This window comes from Elgaria multicarinata, chromosome 11 (assembly GCF_023053635.1).
Source record: "Elgaria multicarinata webbii isolate HBS135686 ecotype San Diego chromosome 11, rElgMul1.1.pri, whole genome shotgun sequence".
Lineage (NCBI taxonomy): Eukaryota > Metazoa > Chordata > Lepidosauria > Squamata > Anguidae > Elgaria > Elgaria multicarinata.
In genome coordinates this window covers 44985434-45004636 of record NC_086181.1, presented here as the reverse complement: position 1 = coordinate 45004636, position 19203 = coordinate 44985434, and the positions used below count along the sequence as shown (strand labels likewise).

The following is a 19203-nucleotide window of genomic DNA, read 5'->3' as shown; positions in this document are numbered from 1 at the left end:
GGTGGCTTCAATCTTTGGAGAGTTTTCCCTCCCTCCCTCTGCCTCCTGGAATCTGGCTGTACGGAGAGGAGAAGACTAGCCCATTTGCTCACTGCTCTGCATCGGAGAGCTGAGGCTAATGATAGATTTAGGTAGAAGTCACAAGGAAGCCAGGGAGGCGCTGCCCGACTCCCACACAGTTGAGTGGCAGATGCAAATCTACGTAGGTAGACAGACTCATCATTTTTCAGAGACGATATACTGGAAGGCAGACGATCATGGGTTCAAAGTGGAACATAAGAAAAAGAAAAAAAAAACTGGCTGGGAGTTTTGCCAGCAGTCTGTTTTATTGCTTTAGTTTATTAAAACATTTGTTTCCCGCCCTATTTTATTGAGATCTCAGGGCAGCGTACACATAAAATGAATTCAAGCAATATAAAGAAGGAGGCAGACAAGCTGGAGCGTGTTCAGAGGAGGGCAACCAGGATGATCAGGGGTCTGGAAACAAAGCCCTATGAAGAGAGACTGAAAGAACTGGGCAGGTTTAGCCTGGAGAAGAGAAAATGGAGGGGAGACATGATAGCACTCTTCAAAGACTTAAAAGGTTGTCACACAGAGGAGGGCCAGGATCTCTTCTCGATCCTCCCAGAGTGCAGGACACAGAATGACGGGCTCAAGTGACAGGAAGCCAGATTCCGGCTGGACATCAGGAAAAACTTCCTGACTGTTAGAGCAGTACAACAATGGAACCAGTTACCTAGGGAGGTGGTGGGCTCTCCCACACTCGAGGCCTTCAAGAGGCAGCTGGACAACCATCAGTCAGGGATGCTTTAGGGTGGATTCCTGCATGGAGCAGGGGGTTGGACTCGATGGCCTTGTAGGCCCCTTCCAACTCTGCTATTCTATGATTCTATGAAAATAATAAATAATCCACACAGCTAAAAGTGTATTAAACCATGAACAAACCAATACCAGTAAAAAAATTAAACAATAAAAACAAATAAAACTATGTGCAGCTTTTAGACAAATTTTGCCCTCAAAGGCTTTGATAAAAAAAAAGCCACGTTTTAACTGGGCACTGTAACAAACCCAGTATCTGTGCCAGTCGGGCCTCCAAGGGGAGGACATTCAACAACTGGGGTGCCGCAACAGAGAAGGCCCCCTCCCATGTTCCACAATAATGTATGTCTCGCACTGGTGGGACGCAGAGGAGGGCTCCTCCAACGGATCTCAAATGTTGGGCAGGCATTATCTATATATATAAAATGCTTAGGTATGTTTCCGTACAGGCTTCAGCTGATACAGGTTGCTAAGCAACAATAACAACGTGTAACGTCAGCTGATACAGGCTGCTAAGCAACAATAACAACGTGTAATGCCAGCTGATACAGGTTGCTAAGCAACAATAACAATGGGTAACGTCAGCTGATACAGGTTGCTAAGCAACAGTAAAAACTTGTAATGTCAGCTGATACAGGTTGCTAAGCCCCTCGCCCGATTCCTCCGGGCTTTCCAAGGTAATCCTACCCTCCCTTCTGCCTCTTTGCTCCTCCCCCCACGAAGGGGGCAGCGCCATGGTCAGGAGGATGAGCAAGGCACGGCCGGGGCCCTTGGTGGCCAGGTGGGAGGCCCCTCACCTGCTGCGAGCCCAGGCCCCAGCCTAATCTCATGCAAGTTGGGCGGGCGGTCCAAGGCTGACAGGAACCCCAGGGAGAGGGGGACACCTGCTCCCCCTCCCCCAACCTCCGTGCCCCCCAGGTCTGCCAGACGGTGCTGTATCGGAGGCCTCCAAGCAGCCCCCGCCCCCGCGATGATATTTAATTAATAAACTTTAAGATATGCTACAACGGCGTATGTTACTCCGGGTACAGCTAAGCACATACACTTTACTGTGGGAAATATAAGAAATTCCTTACAATCTAGAACTGAAGAATTGAAAGGAATCCTAGAGATCTTCTAGTCCGACACCTTGTTCAATACCAGCTAGTGGCTCTGATGTCCATGGGGCGGAGAATGCATTCGGGGTTTCACTCAGAACCAATCAGAACTCTAAAGGAGCTGTCCAAGGTGCAGAATGATTGTTTCCCGTGATCTGAATGCCATTAATCTGTTAATGCAGCCTAAGATTGCATTAGTCCTTTGAGCAGTTGCACCACACTGCCGGGCTCATGTTCAGCTTGTGATCCACTAACACACCTATATACCATTCTTTACATGTATCTCCATTGAATGTATCTCTTGTTGATTTTGGTCGAGTGTTCCTTCCTTTCCAGGACATTTTGAATCTTTGCCTCATCTGAAAATTTGATCAGCGTCTCTTACACTCCCTCGTCCAAGTCATTTTTTTAAATAAAAAAGTTGAGACAGAGCCCTTTTGGGATACAGTTGCTCACCCCACTGTAGCTCCACCCCATCGCCTGAAACATTATTACAGCTTCAGCATGGGAAGAGTTCCTGAACTAGACTGACAGGCTTTGTTGTTTGACTCTGCAATTCTGATAGATGAAATTCTCACGGGCTTTCTCACAGAAAACTGCTGAAACAAGCTAGTGTTGGGCAGGATGGAGAAGACGTACCTTGCTGTGTAATGGGGTTTCAGGTGACATAATTACAGTCCCTGGCACAGATTCCCACAGGGAGATCGGTTCTTGTTAGTGTAAATGGACACATGCCCCTTATTGGCAACGCTGTCCTGTGTCTTGTGGCACCACCGTCTGGTAAGGACCGTCCTGGAATTTATTTATTTATTTATTTATTGCATTTATCTACCACCCCATAGCCGAAGCTCTCTGGGCGTTTTACAAAAGTTTAAAACAGTAAACATTAAAAACAAATATACAAAGTGTAAAAACATAAAAAGCATAAAAACAACAGTATCCTTATAAAAACAGCTATTCTGGGGTTTGTAAAAAAACAAACTCCGCATATGTTGTTAAATGCTGTTAAATGCCTGGGAGAAGAGAAAGGTCTTAACCTGGTGCCGAAAAGATAACAATGTTGGCGCCAGGCGAGCCTCGTCAGGGAGATCATTCCATAATTGGGGGGCCACCACTGAAAAGGCCCTCTCCCTTGTTGCCATCCTCCGAGCTTCCTTCAGAGTAGGCACGGAGGAGGATCTTAGATGAAGAGTGCAGTGAGCAGGTAGGTTCATGTTGGGAGAGGCGTTCCGTCACATATTGTGGTCCCAAGCCGTGTAAGGAGAGTGCCGTTGCACTGCGTCCTACTTGTGAGTTTCCCATGAGCAGCGGTTTGGCCACTGTGTGAACAAACGCTGGACTAGATGGACCGTTGGGCTCATCCAGCAGGGCTCTGCTTATATCCTTATCATGAGACCGCTTACTCAGAAGGAGAAACAATGAATCAATATGTACTTTGGATCAGGGCTGGGGCAGTAGAGCGCATGCGCTGTGCACCATTGCTTTCTTCCTGGCTGTTGATGTGCGGCACCTCGTTCCTCTTAGCTCCAAGCTCTGTGTGGGTTCTGGCTGGACAGTTCCCTTGCTGCTTGCCGCTTCACCTGTAAGACAGGGAACCCAAGCCCCACAGCTATGAAGATGGGACCTGGGCATTGTGTTGCACTGGCTATGTGATCTCCCTCAGCAATCTCTTTGCCAAGAATATCCCTGCTTGGAGTTGAGTCTCTGAGAATCTTCTGGAAGTCGCCATTCCATGGCCTCATTGTACTGTTTGGGGCCCTAGCCTGCTCTCGCCGTGCGTTCTTTCCCGATGGCTCACATGACGTCGTCCATGTCCTGCCGTGATCTTGCCTCTTCCCCCTCTCTTTGCGAGGTTTCTTAGTGTAGGGGAAAGAACGTTTTTTCTGGCAATGCGCTCGACCCTCAACATGTATTTTTATCCAATTGTACTCAATCCGATACTCTGAGGGTGTGTGTTAAAGGGGCGGTATTGCTGATGAAAGGAAGGGGAGTACCTTTTCCCCCGCGTGCCATGTCGATCACTGGGGAGGGTGAGGTGTCCAACTGCGAACTACCAATAGATGGTAAGCATAGGCATGCGCAGCACATTTCATTAGGTGGTTCGGCCAGGGATTATTTTTTTTAAGGTAAACATTGATTGAATATACAGTAATAAAGGACTTCTTTTTTCATTCATCAAACAAACGAAATAAACAAAAACTGAAGTAAACTGTATTTTTTTAATTAACAAGTAATCTGTACTGCACTGTTGTAATTATTTGATTGGGACTGAAGTAGAGGGGCACTAATTTTACTGTACTTATTGTCTTTAAATATGGTTAAATATCCCACAGTTACCTTGCTATTCTTGTTCTACAATTATTTTTCTCCTGTCTTTTTTTCATCCTCTCTTCATTTTCAGGCTGCATCCTATGCACATTTACCTCAGAGTAAGTTCGATTGAGGTTAGTGGGGCTTACTTCTGAGTAGACATACATAGGATTGTGCTGCAGCTCTGTTTTAAAGCGACACAACATACACACATCCCATGTTTACCAAAAGAACGGCTTGAAAAAAGGGGGTTGGACACCCTGAAATAAGCAAGGGCAGATAGGAATTGTTTTAGCAAACATTCTGAAAAAGGTGCTGCTGAATGAACCCTCCTTAGCCAGGAAGTCCTGGGGGGCATTGCAGTTCTCCCCCCTTCCCCCTTTCTTTTCTCTTGCTGGAGGCCAGACTGGGGTGGGTGGTGGGTGGGGCAGCGATGAGGAGAGGAGGCACATAAACAGACAGCTTCTCTCTCTCTCTCTTTCTCCCAAACATTACAGTACCTGCAGGGCTGATGATGAGAGGAGGGCGGCAGCTCCGAAGGGGGGAGGGCCCCAATCCGCAGCTCCGGGCAATCTTACTCCTTATAGAAACAGCCCCCTCCTCGGCTCCACCACGTGCTGCTTCCTGGCCCCAGCGTGGCTGCTGCTCCCACCTTGTTCAGCAACTGTCGCGGGACAGGTCAGGCAGAGCAGCTGGGAGCAGGGAGCGGCTGAGTGAGTGAGTGAGTGAAAGAGCGAGCCAGGTGGTGGTGGTGGTGGTGAAAAAAGCCTTCCGGGGGAGGAGACGGGTGGGGAGCAGCTGAATTTGTCGCTCTTTCCACCGGCCCTGCTACTGCAACATGGCAGTGGCAGCAGCTTAGGGTGTTCAACTGAACCCTTTGAACCTGTTGTCTGTGTCAGGTTTTTGGCCTGTGTAAGTTTTTACTGGAACTAGAGTCCTAAGAAGGGTTAACTGGGATATTCATCTCAAGGCCTTGGAAAGAGGCGAGGATACGCAGGTGGAGGGTCTCTGGGCAGAACAGTGACCAAAGGCCTAGCAACAGCAAAACTAGCTGATGCAATCCAGTGTTCGCGATGCATGAGAACACTGTGATTGGTTCTTATCTCTATCAATATGTTAATGATAATGAATCGAAATGGAGAGTCTGATGGAGTTTTGCTGGAGCGTTATTGTGTATTGTTCTCCGTATATACTTGTACAGTAAACTTAGATAAGTAGTTTAAAGCTACTGTGTCTGAGTCTTCCTTCTTCATTGGACTATTCAATTGCTACCTGGATCCTCTGGTTCAGCTTGCGTTATTTGCACTCTGTGCATGCTCTGCAGAAGTGAAACGCTTCACCCCCCTGACAGTCTGCACATCACTGGTTAAGGGGAAGTACAAAGGAGATCTGGGGTGGGGGGGACAGGACAGCGATTCGCTGGTGGGCAGGAGAGGAGAGGTGTAAGGATGAATGAAATGTAAGGCTTTCAAACGCTACGTAAATGGGGGGGATAATACAAGGGCAAACGTTTAGGTGTGATGGACCCCTTAGGGTTGTTTGCTAAAGATTTTTTTGAACAAATCCTGGGGTTCCTCCCAGACTGGCTGACTCCTCCCTCTTGTGCCTGGGTGGTGCCATCTTGGCTGCATAAGGAATGGCACTCACAGCCCGAACATCGGGAATACAGGGAACAAGTACATAAAGTGGTCCACTCAGGTGGCAAATTCCACAACCACTAAAGGGTGGCAAATGGTGAGTTATTTAAATACAGGTTATACTTTTACTGGAAGGTACCAATTAGTTTTTCTGCCTAAATTGATCTCTAATAAGATAATTATTATAAACCACCCAGAGAGCTTCGGCTATTCGGTGGTAGAGAATAAATAAATAAACAAAATTAAGCGGTTTTTTTTAAAAAAACAAAAAAAAACAAAAACAAAATATGGGAAGCAATGGTGTGATTCCTTAATGGACAGGGTTATTTTTTGGGTGTGTGTGTGTGTTTATCTTTTTGTTATTCCAGAAAAAGAGGTGGGGGTCAAGTCTTGAGTCACCATTCACTTCCTGTCAAACTCAGGAAGAGAAAAGTAGCTGTTTCTGTTTGTGGTGTTCATGCAGTCCAGGGACTTGATGTTGAAGTTTCCTCTGCACCATGCAGTACGTTGTTTTGACTGGGGGGGGATCTTGCACAGTGCAGTGGAGCATTCCTGCACTTCTGAGCTCCAGATTCAACAGGAATCTTCTGCTGAAAGCTGTGAGGCTCTCTGTGTGTGTGATAGTAGCACCCCGGCTGTGGAATGAGCTCCCTAAGGAGGTTCGCTTGGCACCTACATTATATGCTTTTAGACGCCAGGTGAAGACCTTTTTATTCTCCCAACATTTTAACAATCTATAAATTTTAAATAACATGGTTTTAAATTTGTAATTTTGCATTGCTGCTGTTTTAACTGGTTGAGCTTTTATATTGTATTTTATATTATGGTTTTATACTGTTGTATACTGTTGTTTTATACTTTGAATGGTTTTAATTTTTGTGAACCGGCCAGAGAGCTCCGGCTATTGGGCGGTATAGAAATGTAATAAATAAATAAATAAATAAATAAAGTAGTAGCCTAGACCAAAGTCATGCTCCCAACCTCGGTTTGCCATTTTGTGAAATGGGAATAAGCTACAGGTGGTAACAAATAAACCAATGACTGCAATGACTTTGTGGATTAGAATCATAGAATAAATGATTCTAATTCCACATAGTTGGAAGGGACCTTTAAGGCCATGGAGTCCAACCCCCTGCTCCATGCAGGAATCCACCCTAAAGCACCCCTGACAGATGGTTGTCCAGCTGCCTCTAGAAGGCCTCTAGGGTGGGAGAGCCCACGGCCACCCTAGGTAACTGGTTCCATTGTCGTACTGCTCTAACAGGAAGTTTTTCCTGATGTCCAGCTGGAATCCAGCTTCCTTTAACTTGAGCCCATTATTCCGTGTCCTACACTCTGGGAGGATCGAGAAGAGATCCTGGCCCTCCTCTGTGTGACAACCTTTCAAGTATTTGAAGAGTGCTATCATGTCTCCCCTCCATCTTCTCTTCTCCAGGCTAAACATGCCCAGTTCTTTCAGTCTCTCTTCATAGGGTTTTGTTTCCAGACCCCTGATCATCCTGGTTGCCCTCCTCGGAACACGCTCCAGAGAAGGGCAACCAGTGCTGTGTAAATGACAAATGCTGCAAAGAGAAACACGGTGGAATTAAAAAGTAGGAGCAAAGGAGCGAGGGCAGTGGCGGGTGAAGGAACACATCGTATGTAATCCTGTGCAAGTTTAGACCAAAAAAAAGTCCTGCAACTCCCAGTACTCCCCAGTCAGGAGGGCTGGCTGGGGAATGCTGGGACTTGTAGTTCTTTTTTTCCGTCTAAATATGCATAGGGTTGTGCCTTAATATCCTTAAACAAGAATTGGCAAGGCCCCTTCTGGTTCCTACTTTATTACCGTATTTCTTCGATTCTAAGATGCACTTCCCCCCCCCCCATATAAACATCTCTAAAAACGGGGTGCATCTTAAAATCGCGGGTGCGATTATTATTTCTTAGAATCAAAGCTTTTTTTCTGTTGGTGGCACTGAAATTAGTGTGTGTCTTACAATCGATGGCGTCTTAGAATCGAAGAAATTTTGGGCTGCATTAATAGAAGTATAGCTTCCAAATCACGGGAGGTACCGGTTCCTCTCTATTCGGCCCTGGTTAGGCTTCATCTAGAGTATTGAGTCCAGTTCTGGGCTCCACAATTCAAGAAGGATGCAGACAAGCTGGAGTGTGTTCAGAGGAGGGCAACCAGGATGATCGGGGGTCTGGAAACAAAGCCCTATGAAGAGAGAATGAAAGAACTGGGCAGGTTTAGCCGGAGGAGAGAAGATTGAGGGGAGACATGATAGCACTCTTCAAATACTTAAAAGGTTGTCACACAGAGGAGGGCCAGGATCTCTTCTCGATCCTCCCAGAGTGCAGGACACGGAATAACGGGCTCAAGTTTAAGGAAGCCAGATTCCGGCTGGAAGTCAGGAAAAACTTCCTGACTGTTAGAGCAGTACGACAATGGAATCAGTTACCTAGGGAGGTGGTGGGCTCTCCCACACTAGAGGCCTTCAGGAGGCAGCTGGACAACTTCTGTCAGGGATGCTTTAGGGTGGATTCCTGCATTGAGCAGGGCGTTGGACTCGATGGCCTTGTAGGCCCCTTCCAACTCTGCTGTTCTATGATTCTATGATTCTATGACTAGGAGTGGTCCTTTGTATGAAATGATTGTGAGCTCAGTTCAATTCTGGTACTGGAAACACATTCCTGGGCTCAGAATTTACTCAATTCAGCTCTTTAATTCTATGTGCATATGTGCCTCTTTTGCACCTGGACCTTGGGTGTCTAGTTAAAAGCAAAGCAGACCAAACAAGTCTCCATGACTTGAACATCGGCCATATTTTTCCTCTCACCACCCTCTTTTGAGTTATAGAATCATAGAATAGCAGAGTTGGATGGGGCCTATAAGGCCATCGAGTCCAACCCCCTGCTCCATGCAGGAATCCACCTTAAACCATCCCTGACAGATGCTTGTCCAGCTGCCTCTTGAATGCCTCTAGTGTGGGAGAGCGCACCACCTTTCTGGGTTAGTGTAGATGAGCCAAAACATTCCAGATAATTTCCCAGGCATGCTGTAATAATCTTCCTATCTTCCTCACACACAAAAAAATGGAGCCCCGGCCAAAGAAAGCTTGTTTCAATAGACTTGAATTCAAATGTTAAAATGTTTAATAGCACCGGAACTACACTCTTAATTTTTGCAATTAAATACGCAGACAAAGAGAAGGGGTGAAAGCAGACAAGTGAGAGTGAGCTTTTATGTGAAATAAATGGTTAAAGGCTTCCATCAAAACATTCTCTGCTCCCCTCTTCTGCAGGGGGATATGGGGGGGTGGAAACGAAACATTAAGAAATTTGCTTTTTCTTGCTGCATCTCCCCTTCTGTTTCCTGTTCCTGTGGGATACCCCTAGCGGTAGCTTTGGATTAAGTTCCACTCAAAGGATACAAAATGCTACCCTGAGGATGACGAATACAAATTTTTAAAGACGGGGGGCCTAGGTGTCATTCCATTATTCATCTTGTGCCATGCGGAATCTCATGTTTGAAGCCCCGGCTCATAGGACCATTTCGTTTACCGAAAAAGTAAGTGCCTAGCCCTCATGAGGCTGAAGGGTTCATTAAAACAAGTACCGTATTTCTTCGATTCTAAGACACACTTTCCCCCCCCATATAATCATCTCTAAAAACGGGGTGTGTCTTAGAAGCGCGGGTGCGTTTATTATTTCTTAGAATCAAAGCTGTTTTTTTCCTGTTGGTGGTACTGAAATTAGTGTGCGTCTCACAATCGAAGGCGAATTAGAATCGGAAGAAATGCGGTATTTAGAAACTATTCATTCCGGGTTCACAGTCGTAAGTGAAATACTCTCTAGGCTTGTGCGAGACCTTGTGGGGCTGTGGGTTGTCTTACAGAAAGGGAGGCAGGCAAGGCCCTTTCTTCGAGGTTAGACAGTGATGCTATTCTCGACTTCAGCTGGATTCATGTACAAGTAGCCAATGGGCAGTGCCTGGTTCCGTTCCTCAATCTCCTTAGAGATTTCTGCCAGGCGTGCCTGGAAGGTAGCGATGTGTCTTTTCGGCTCTTCTTCCGTGAAGTGCTCATCCGGATAATTGCCCAGGCGTCTCTAAAAGACAGAGCAGGGGGAGAAAGCACACGTCACATGGTGATGCGAACAGAGGGAAGGGGGCTTTCAGATGGACATCTCCTGGGCAGGAGCTACACTACAGCTTTATAGTGGTATTGAAGTGCACTGACAACCGTTGGGGTGCATGATGCATCCACACCAAGCAGGATATAACACTATGAAAGCGGCATATGGAATGTGTCATGGGCCCCAACAGTTGTCAGGGCACTTCGATACTGTTATAAAGCAGTAGTGTAAATCCTGCCTGAATATACCGCTTTCATATACCACTTTGATAGTGTTATATCCTGCTTAGTGTAGATCTGCCCCTGGTGCTCTCCAACAGACGACATTGTGCAGCTAGTCTGGTTTTTCCTCCTTTACACGTGTGCAGGGCTGGGCAAAGCTGGTCATAGGCCCGGGCCAGATGGGAAATGTAGGCCCCAATTCAAACTGCTCATTAAGTATTTTTTAATCAGTTCTAAATACATATGAACTAGAATGATTTATATATATATATATATATATATATATATATATATATATATAAAGTTAATGGCAAGCACTTTTATTCAAGATGTATATAAGGCATCACTTCTTCACATTCAGAAATGCTTTATGTGCTTTTTTAGGGGCAAATTCATCATCAACAACATCTTTACCAAAGGGTCCCCCCTTTGCCTCTACCAGGGGGACTTGGAGTAACCCCCCTCAAAATCGTAGGCCCATGCCAACTGGCACCCCCTCTGCCCAGCCCTGCATGTGCGTGTGTGTGTGTAAAGAAAAAAGATGGAAAAAGCAGGAAGAAAATCTGGTGGAGGAAGTTATATCGCTACTTTCTCTCCCGGTGTAAATGTGGCAGGCCACTTTTATGATGAAAACTCCCCTCTGGAGACCCTGTGTGTATCTACGATGCACAATTTCAACATCTGACATTTCACAGGCTGCTACATTTTAAAACTTTTTTGTTGTTGTTGAAAATGTTCAAATCTTACTTTCCAAATTTAGCTCCTTCCGCACTGCGCTGAAAGGAAAATTGCTGCTTTTTTTTGCTGCTGAACCACTGAATTTTGCCTAAAAAATTTGCTGACGTGACAGCAGTCAGGGGTCAGCAGGGGATGCAAAAAAGCCCCCCCCCTGTTATAAATGAACTGCAGTATCTAATTGTAATAATTATGAGTAAACCAACAAGAAGGAGTGGAAAATATTTTGGCCTGTAATATAATGGGAAGAGCATTTTTTTTCTTTGAATGCCAATAAATTTGACTGTTTCCTCACTAGCAGTTCAATCTGGGATTGTTACTTTATAGAGAATCTGGATATTGTATGTCCATTGCCTTCCACTGTTATCTGTGCTATCCTGTCCTTTCACAGCCCTCTCTCTGGTTGATGTTTTCATTTAAAATGCCTGCCATCCTATCCAGGGTGAACTAGCAAAATACCAACAAGGCTTGTCAAGGCTACTGTGCCTTTCATTAGAAGCTTCCTTTTTGTAGCTCATGTTGGCTGAGGTTGTTGGAGTCCAACTCATCTGGAAGCCGCTGTGTTGGGGGAAACTGCTGTAATTGCTTCCTATTCAGAGCACCTAGGGCATTACTGATGAATTGTCTTTTGCCTGGCTGTTAATTAGAAAAGTTAAGAAAAATGAATCAGCAATTAAAGCTTCCGTCACTATAGTGCAATTCATCAGCAATTAAACAGGAAGCAAGAACAAGTGCAAAAGTTACAAGGGGAAAACTTGTAATTAACATTGCAGGGGACCTTAACTCAACAGGTCTTTCCCATTACAGAAACATGACAGCAAGCTTTTGGCCATGGGAGAGAGCAGTGCTGGATAATGTATTTCTAATTTCAGTGCTGTAGAACCACTGTTTTAATTCAGCAGGAACACAATGCCTCAGAAATGCTAGCGGGTTCTCGTTTGGAAGCAGCATTTACTAATTTACAAAGGCCACAAAATTTGGCTTGCCAGGTGCAGTGTTTTGATTTATGTTTAAGCCTGAAGAACACGGCCTCTGATCAACCATTCCTCCTTGTGCTTTAGTTTATATCCTGACGGCCTCCCATTTAACCCTTTCCTAGGATGCTGCCTTCCCCTGGACCCCATATTTATTTATTTATTTATTTATTCCATTTATATACCGCCCCACAGCCGAAGCTCTCTGGGCGGTTCACAAAAGCTAAAAACAGTAAACATTAAAAGTATACAAAATTTAAAAACCATCCGAGACATAAAAACAAGAAATTTGTTTTTACACTCACCAGGTCACCCAGTTCACTGCTCACAACGGAGAGGACCACCAAAAGAGCACAGGTGGAGCTGACGTCCGGGAGCGTGTTCAAGACGCTTTCCAAGGAGGCAGTGCCCTTGACTTTGGGAGGCGGCTGCCTCAATGTAGACGGAGTGTTGGGCATCCAGACAGCAAAATCAAACTGTCACAAGGCACAGAATAACATCATCCTCACCGCCAACACCACCATCATCAGTAACGTTTATATAGTGCCTTCTCTGCTAGCATGACCATATGAAAAGGAGGACCGGGCTCCTGTATCTTTAACCGTTGAATATAAAAGGGAATTTCAGCAGGTGTCCTTTGTATGCATGCCACACCAGGAGGGGATCTACACAGCGTCGTGAAGGCGCTTGCATGCGCCTGCAGTGCGCCCCGAAACTCATTGTGTGGATCCTGCCCTATCCTGGCCAGAAGAAGCGGAGGAGGAGGAGGAGGAGGCCCCACATCGCCCCTCGCGGGGACGGGGCGAAAAGTTTCTGGGCTTGGCGGCTTCGCTGGGGAATCTGGCTGCGTCCTTGCCGCCTCCCACCTCCCCGCCGGCCTCCTGTTGCCGGCGAAAGAGCCACCCGGGTCGGAGAGCTCGGCGAAAGAAGCCGCCGCCCCGCCGGCAGCAGGAGGCCGGCGGCGGCGGCGGCGGCAGTGGCAAGATTCCGCGGCCGGATTCCCCAGCGAAGCCGCCGAGCCCTGAAACTTTTCGCCCTGTCCCCGCGAGGGGCGATGCGGGGCCGCCGCCGCTGCCTCCTCCTCCATCTCTTCTGGCCAGGTAGGGCAGGATCTACACAATGAGTTTTGGGGCGCACTGCAGGCGCACGCAAGAGCCTTCACGACGCTGTGTAGATCCCCTCCTGGTGAAATTCCCTCTTGCGTCACAACAGTTCAAGCTGCGCTCTTGACCAGATACAAAAGAGATATTATAAATGTAATAAATAAATAAACATTTCCGGAGACATGTGCTCGTCTTTGTAATTGCATCGGCGATGTGAATGGGACATGTTTACCCAACACGTTTGCATGATCTGCGAATTGCACTGAAATTCTTGTATTTTCCTAGTTCCTGAAGGAATACATTCCATAGTTTGGAAGCAACACAGGAGAAAGCCCTTTCGGGCACACGAAGAAAAGGGCCTCTCTTGCAAGCCTTAACAGTTGGTCAGGTTTGTGGCAAGACAACCGGTTCTGGCCATTCTTCAGGGGTAGCCCCATATAGAGCACATTGCAGTAGTCTAGAGGGGGTGGGAAGAAAGACCCAGTTGGAGTCTAGATAAGGGGGGGCAACCCCCAAAATAGGAGGCGCGATCCCCCATTTAATACGATGTGTGTGGAATATTGCCTTGTGACAAAGCATCAGAAGGCTGGTTGTGTTGTGTGCAATGTGTGTGTGTCTATTTCAACACAGCTCTATCTGTCTTCCACAGCCCTATCTTCCAAATCACGTGAGGTACTGGTTCCTCTCTATTCAGCCCTGGTTAGGTATCATCTAGAGTATTGCGTCCAGTTCTGGGCTCCACAATTCAAGAAGGATGCAGACAAGCTGGAGCGTGGTCAGAGGAGGGCAACCAGGATGATCAGGGGTCTGGAAACAAAGCCCTATAAGAGAGACTGAAAGAACTGCGCAGGTTTAGCCTGGAGAAGAGAAGATGGAGGGGAGACATGACAGCACTCTTCAAAGACTTAAAAGGTTGTCACACAGAGGAGGGCCAGGGTCTCTTCTCGATCCTCCCAGAGTGCAGGACACGGAACAACGGGCTCAAGTTAAAGGAAGCCAGATTCCGGCTGGACATCAGGAAAAACTTCCTGACTGTTAGAGCAGTACGACAATGGAATCAGCTACCTAGGGAGGTTGTGGGCTCTCCCACACTAGAGTCATTCAAGAGGCAGCTGGGCAGCCATCTGTCAGGGATGCTTTAGGGTGGATTCCATGTTTCTCGCCTGCCCAAGGGCCTCTACTTCCCTTGCTCGGCTTCGTCCATTTTCGTCTGCTGCCCCTTACGCCTGGAACGCTCTTCCAGAACATTTGAGAACTACAAGTTCAACCACAGCTTTTAAAGCTCAACTAAAAACTTTTCTTTTTCCTAAAGCTTTTAAAACTTGATGTTGTGCAGACTTCTACTGTTACTTTCTACTGTTAGTTTTTCCCTACCTTGTGCCTGCTTACCCTACCCTGTACCTGTTTGCATTCTCTTCCCCTCCTTATTGTTTTACTATGATTTTATTAGATTGTAAGCCTATGCGGCAGGGTCTTGCTATTTACTGTTTTACTCTGTACAGCACCATGTACATTGATGGTGCTATATAAATAATAATAATAATAATAATAATAATAATAATAATAATAATAATAATAATTCCTGCATTGAGCAGGGGGTTGGACTCGATGGCCTTGTAGGCCCCTTCCAACTCTGCTATTCTATGATTCTATGATTCTATTCCCAAATTTGTTCTAAACATTTAGATTGTTTTCTTGAGAAAAAGTCCACTTGGTCCGATTCAGAAAGAATATACCTGTATTACTTCGATTGTAAGACCCCATCGATTGTAAGACGCACACTAATTTCAGTACCACCAACAGAAAAAAAAACCTAAGACACACCTGCGATTCTAAGACGCACTCCGTTTTTAGAGATGTTTATATGGGGAAAAAAGTGCATCTTAGAATTGAAGAAATAGGGTACTTTTTGTTTACATGCAATAGCAAGACAGTCCTATTTTGGCATTGATCAATTTCGCCTCTTACAGCCCAAACGTATAGAGCAAAATTTCTGACCTTGCAGAATGTATGATTTGTTTTATCATTGTTTTTACTATGCTTGCTGTAACCAGCGGTTGAAACAAGAAAGACCTAGCTATCTATCTCTGCCTGATTTTATGTTTGCATTGTTCTGCCAGACTGTAAAATGGTGAAGTTTGCAGGATTTGTAAGGATTTGGCTTAGGACTGGCATCAATTCGTAGGGGCCAGGGCCGGTGCTAGACTATTTTGTGCCCTAGGCAAGATGAGCTACTTGCAGCCCCTCCAAATTGTGCGGAAGTCCGAACGTGTGCGCCGAGTGGAGAGCTGGGACTGGCTCACTTCGATTTGGGACCGAGACGTCTGGAATTCACCAGGACTTACTTCCGTGCGAACGCAACCCACTATGCAGCCTGGCGTCCCGATCCCTTCCGCACGTTTACTCGGGGGAATAAGGCTTCCGAGTAAAGAGGCATAGGCGGATCGGGCCGCACTGGTGCCTCCCGGTGCAACGCTATCTCGGATGCAAGTCCCGCTGATCCACACGCGCAGGATCGGGAGGCAGGAGAGTTTGCCTTGCGAGGAGTCCACAAGTCCCTAGCTTTCCTGGGGGAAGGGAGAGGGAGTCCCGCTTGCCTGGACATCGCAGCCTGTTTGAGGAGAGAGGCGAGGCGACCCGGTGCCCTTTCCTCGGGAGTAAGGCAGAGGCTGGCTTGGGCCAGGGTCGAGCTTGCCACGTGCTTTTTCTTCTTCTGGCGGCGGTGGCCTCCGAGCTCTGGGAGGGCAGCTTCCGGGCAGCTAGAGCGGCTCTGGGAGGGTGGCTTCCAGGCGGAAGTCCGAACGTGGAGCCCCCTCCCACCCCAGTGCCCCTGGCTTTGCTTCAGCTGGGTGGGCGCGGGGTGGCATCCTCGGGCCGGGCTGGGTCGGCTCACAGCCAACAACACTGTGAGTGCTGTGCGGTGCCTAGCGCCCCTCTGAGCTTGGCGCTCTAGGCGTACGCCTGAGTGGCCACTATGGTAGCACCGGCCCTGGTAGGGGCAAAAAATAGTTAGGGCAGCAAGCCATGTTGGTTTGGACTAGCCGATCAAGGGTTACCATTGTCCTTGATCAGCAGGCGCTGCCCTCTCTCCCCTGCAATGATAACCAGCGTTGGGAACGGACATGGCACGGTCCAGAAGTTGAACTACAGCAGAAGACCCTCCTTGCAAATGGGTTCTCCACGTACCTGCCCACTATTGACGGCGGCATGCCGGGCTGAACAACAGAAGATGATCATGGTGAGGAACTTGATGAGCTCGGATGAGGTTTCCAGGCTGGAAGGGGCACCTGTTGGGGTCGTACAGGAAGTTTACTCATTTATTTGATTTATATCCCACCCTGCCTCACAAGGACTAAATAGAGAGGTGGATAAGAAAGAACTGAAAGAACTGGGCATGTTTAGCCTGGAGAAGAGAAGATTGCGGGGAGACGTGACAGCACTCTTCAAAAACTTAAAAGGATGTCACCCAGAGGAGGGCCAGGATCTGTTCTCGATCCTCCCAGAGTGCAGGACACGGAATAACGGGCTCAAGTTAAAGGAAGCCAGATTCCGGCTGGACATCAGGAAAAACTTCCTGACTGTTAGAGCAGTAAGACAATGGAATCAGTTACCTAGGGAGGTTGTGGGCTCTCCCACACTAGAGGCCTTCAAGAGGCAGCTGGACAGCCGTCTGTCAGGGATGCTTTAGGGTGGATTCCTGCATCGAGCAGAGGATTGGACTCGATGGCCTTGTAGGCCCCTTCCAACTCTGCTATTCTATGGTTCTATGATTCTATGATAAGAGAGGGACGAAATAGAGAGCTAGATGAGAGTGTTACCTGATGATGTCCTGCTCAAAAAAGCTTCCGTGAAGATCTCATGAACCCAAGCTTGTAGTTCGGGGTCGTCCTTCACAGCCTTGTTACATCTGTAGTAGAACTTGACAATGCCAGAGACGTACCTGAATGTGTAGAAAAGGAAGAGGAGAAATGGGGTTTTTCCTGACCCTAGTAATCCACAGGGAGTTCCTGTAAATCTAGGGTGACCCTATGAAAAGGAGGACTGGGCTCCTGTACCTTTAACAGTTGCATAGAAAAGGGAATTTCAGCAGGGGTCATTTGTATATATGGGGAATCTGGTAAAATTCCCTCTTCATCACGACAGTTAAAGTGCAGGAGCTATACTAGAGTGACCAGAATTAAAAGAGGGCAAGGCACCTGCAGCTTTAACTGCTGTGATGAAGACAAAATTCCCCCAGGTTCCCCATATATACAAATGACACCTGCTGAAATTCCCTTTTCAATACAACTGTTAAAGGTACAGGAGCCCTGTCCTCCTTTTCATATGGTCACCCTAAATCTCATGCAGGTTTCCCCAAGCTGGCTGGTGCATGCTGGGAGATGGAGTCCCATACATCAGGAGGGCTACAGCTTAGTAAACTCTGCTCTAAGCAAAAACAAACAATGCAAAAAGGTGTTACTGAAGAATTGCACGACAGCATTTGCGAAAGTGAATACGTTTGAGTTCAGTACAGATATAAGTACCTTGAAGATACAAATAGGGCGACAGAGCTGGGAGGGACTATGGAAACAAAGAGTGTTGAGAAGTTTATCAGTAAGAATAAAGGAGAATTATTTTAAAATTGTATGGAGGTGGTACCTAACCCCGGTTAGATTGAACAAGATAAGTGATCAACATTCAGCAAATTGTTGGAGAGGATGTGGGGAAAAAGGAACGTATTTACATATGTGGTGGCAATGCAAATATGTACAAAGATTATGGAAGATGGTGTTCTCAGAAATTGAAGAAATAGTGGGAATGAAAATAGAACAAACACCAAAAATAGCATTGCTGTCACTATTTGAAGATATAAAGTGTGGAAAAGGAACTATAGAGCTGATATCGAGTTTGTTGGTTGCAGCACGATTGATGATAGCTAGGAACTGGAAGATCCAAGGGGAATATTCTATTGAGGAGTGGTATAAAGTAGTATGGGACATAGCCATTAATGATAAACTGACATGTAATATTAAGTGGAGAAAAGGCGTAACTAAAATAAATGAGTTCGAAGGAATTTGGAAACAGTTCCTAGTGTTCGTGTTTACTAAGGGAAATGGGAAACCACCATCAGAAGAAACGATTAGATTTTGGACTCAAGAATGATCCCGAGGTGGGGGGTGCACTTTTATGTTAAGAATGAAAATGTTGTAGTGTGATAAGGTATATGTAATAGTTTTTGATATTTGTACTCAACAATTATTCAATATGTATGAAGCAGATATTTGATGTATTTCTTTTTCTTATTGTGTTTGTTTCAATTATATTTTGGAAATGTTCATTTATGTTTATATAGTGTTGAAAATGAATAAAAATTATTAAAAAAAAAAAAAAAACAGATATAAGTACCGTATTTCTTCGATTCTAAGGAGCCATCAATTGTAAGACGCACACTAATTTCAGTGCCACCAACAGAAAAAAAAAGCTTTGATTCTAAGAAATAATAAACGCACCCGCGATTCTAAGACGCACCCCATTTTTAGAGATGTTTATATGGGGAAAAAAGTGCATCTTAGAATCGAAGAAATACGGTACCTCAAAAGAAAGATCAAAGGATATCAAAGGAATTAGGAATATGGAATTTACAAGTATACTGGTTTATAACTTGTTTCAAACACTTTCCCAGAAAAAACGTCTTTACAGTTGTCGCCAGAAAAAAACTCTTCTTTGCAATTCTTACAGTTCTTATTCCAATTACTCTCAGTTGGTTCCAGTGAGCTCAGGGTTAACCTCATGGTTTTGATGAAACTCCCTAGAGAGTAGGGTGACCATATGGAAAGGAGGACAGGTTTCCTGTATCTTTGACCGTTGTATAGAAAAGGAAATTTCAGCAGGTGTCCTTTGTATGCAGGCAGCACCTGGTGGAATTCCCTCTTCATCACAACAGTTAAAGCTGCAGGAACTATACTAGAGAGGCCAGATACAAAAGAGGGCAGGGTTCCTGCAGCTCTAACTGTTGTGATGAAGAGGGGATTCCACCAGGTGCTGCATGCATACAAATGACACCTGCTGAAATTCCCTTTTCTATGCAACTGTTAAAGGTACAGGAGCCCTGTCCAACTTTTCATATGGTCACCCTACTGGAGAAAACCTTCCATAGGGAGATAATTCTCAAGTTGTGTGCATCCTCCTTAGTTTTAACCTTTAGAGGAGAC

The 19203-nt window shown here is 46.1% G+C and overlaps 1 protein-coding gene across 1 annotated transcript in view; it reads right to left on the bottom strand.

Annotated features, from left to right (window-relative positions):
• Positions 1-9649: 9649 nt before the first annotated feature.
• The window catches only part of LOC134406118 (hydroperoxide isomerase ALOXE3-like), a 33061-nt gene continuing 23507 nt past the window's right edge, over positions 9650-19203 (bottom strand). The window contains exons 11-14 of the mRNA XM_063137390.1: positions 16831-16952; positions 16199-16299; positions 12215-12385; positions 9650-9952 (exon numbers count right to left, since the gene is read on the bottom strand). Of these exons, the coding sequence (XP_062993460.1) occupies positions 9773-9952; positions 12215-12385; positions 16199-16299; positions 16831-16952 (574 nt within the window). The 3' untranslated portion in view covers positions 9650-9772. The remainder of the gene's footprint in view (positions 9953-12214; positions 12386-16198; positions 16300-16830; positions 16953-19203) is intronic.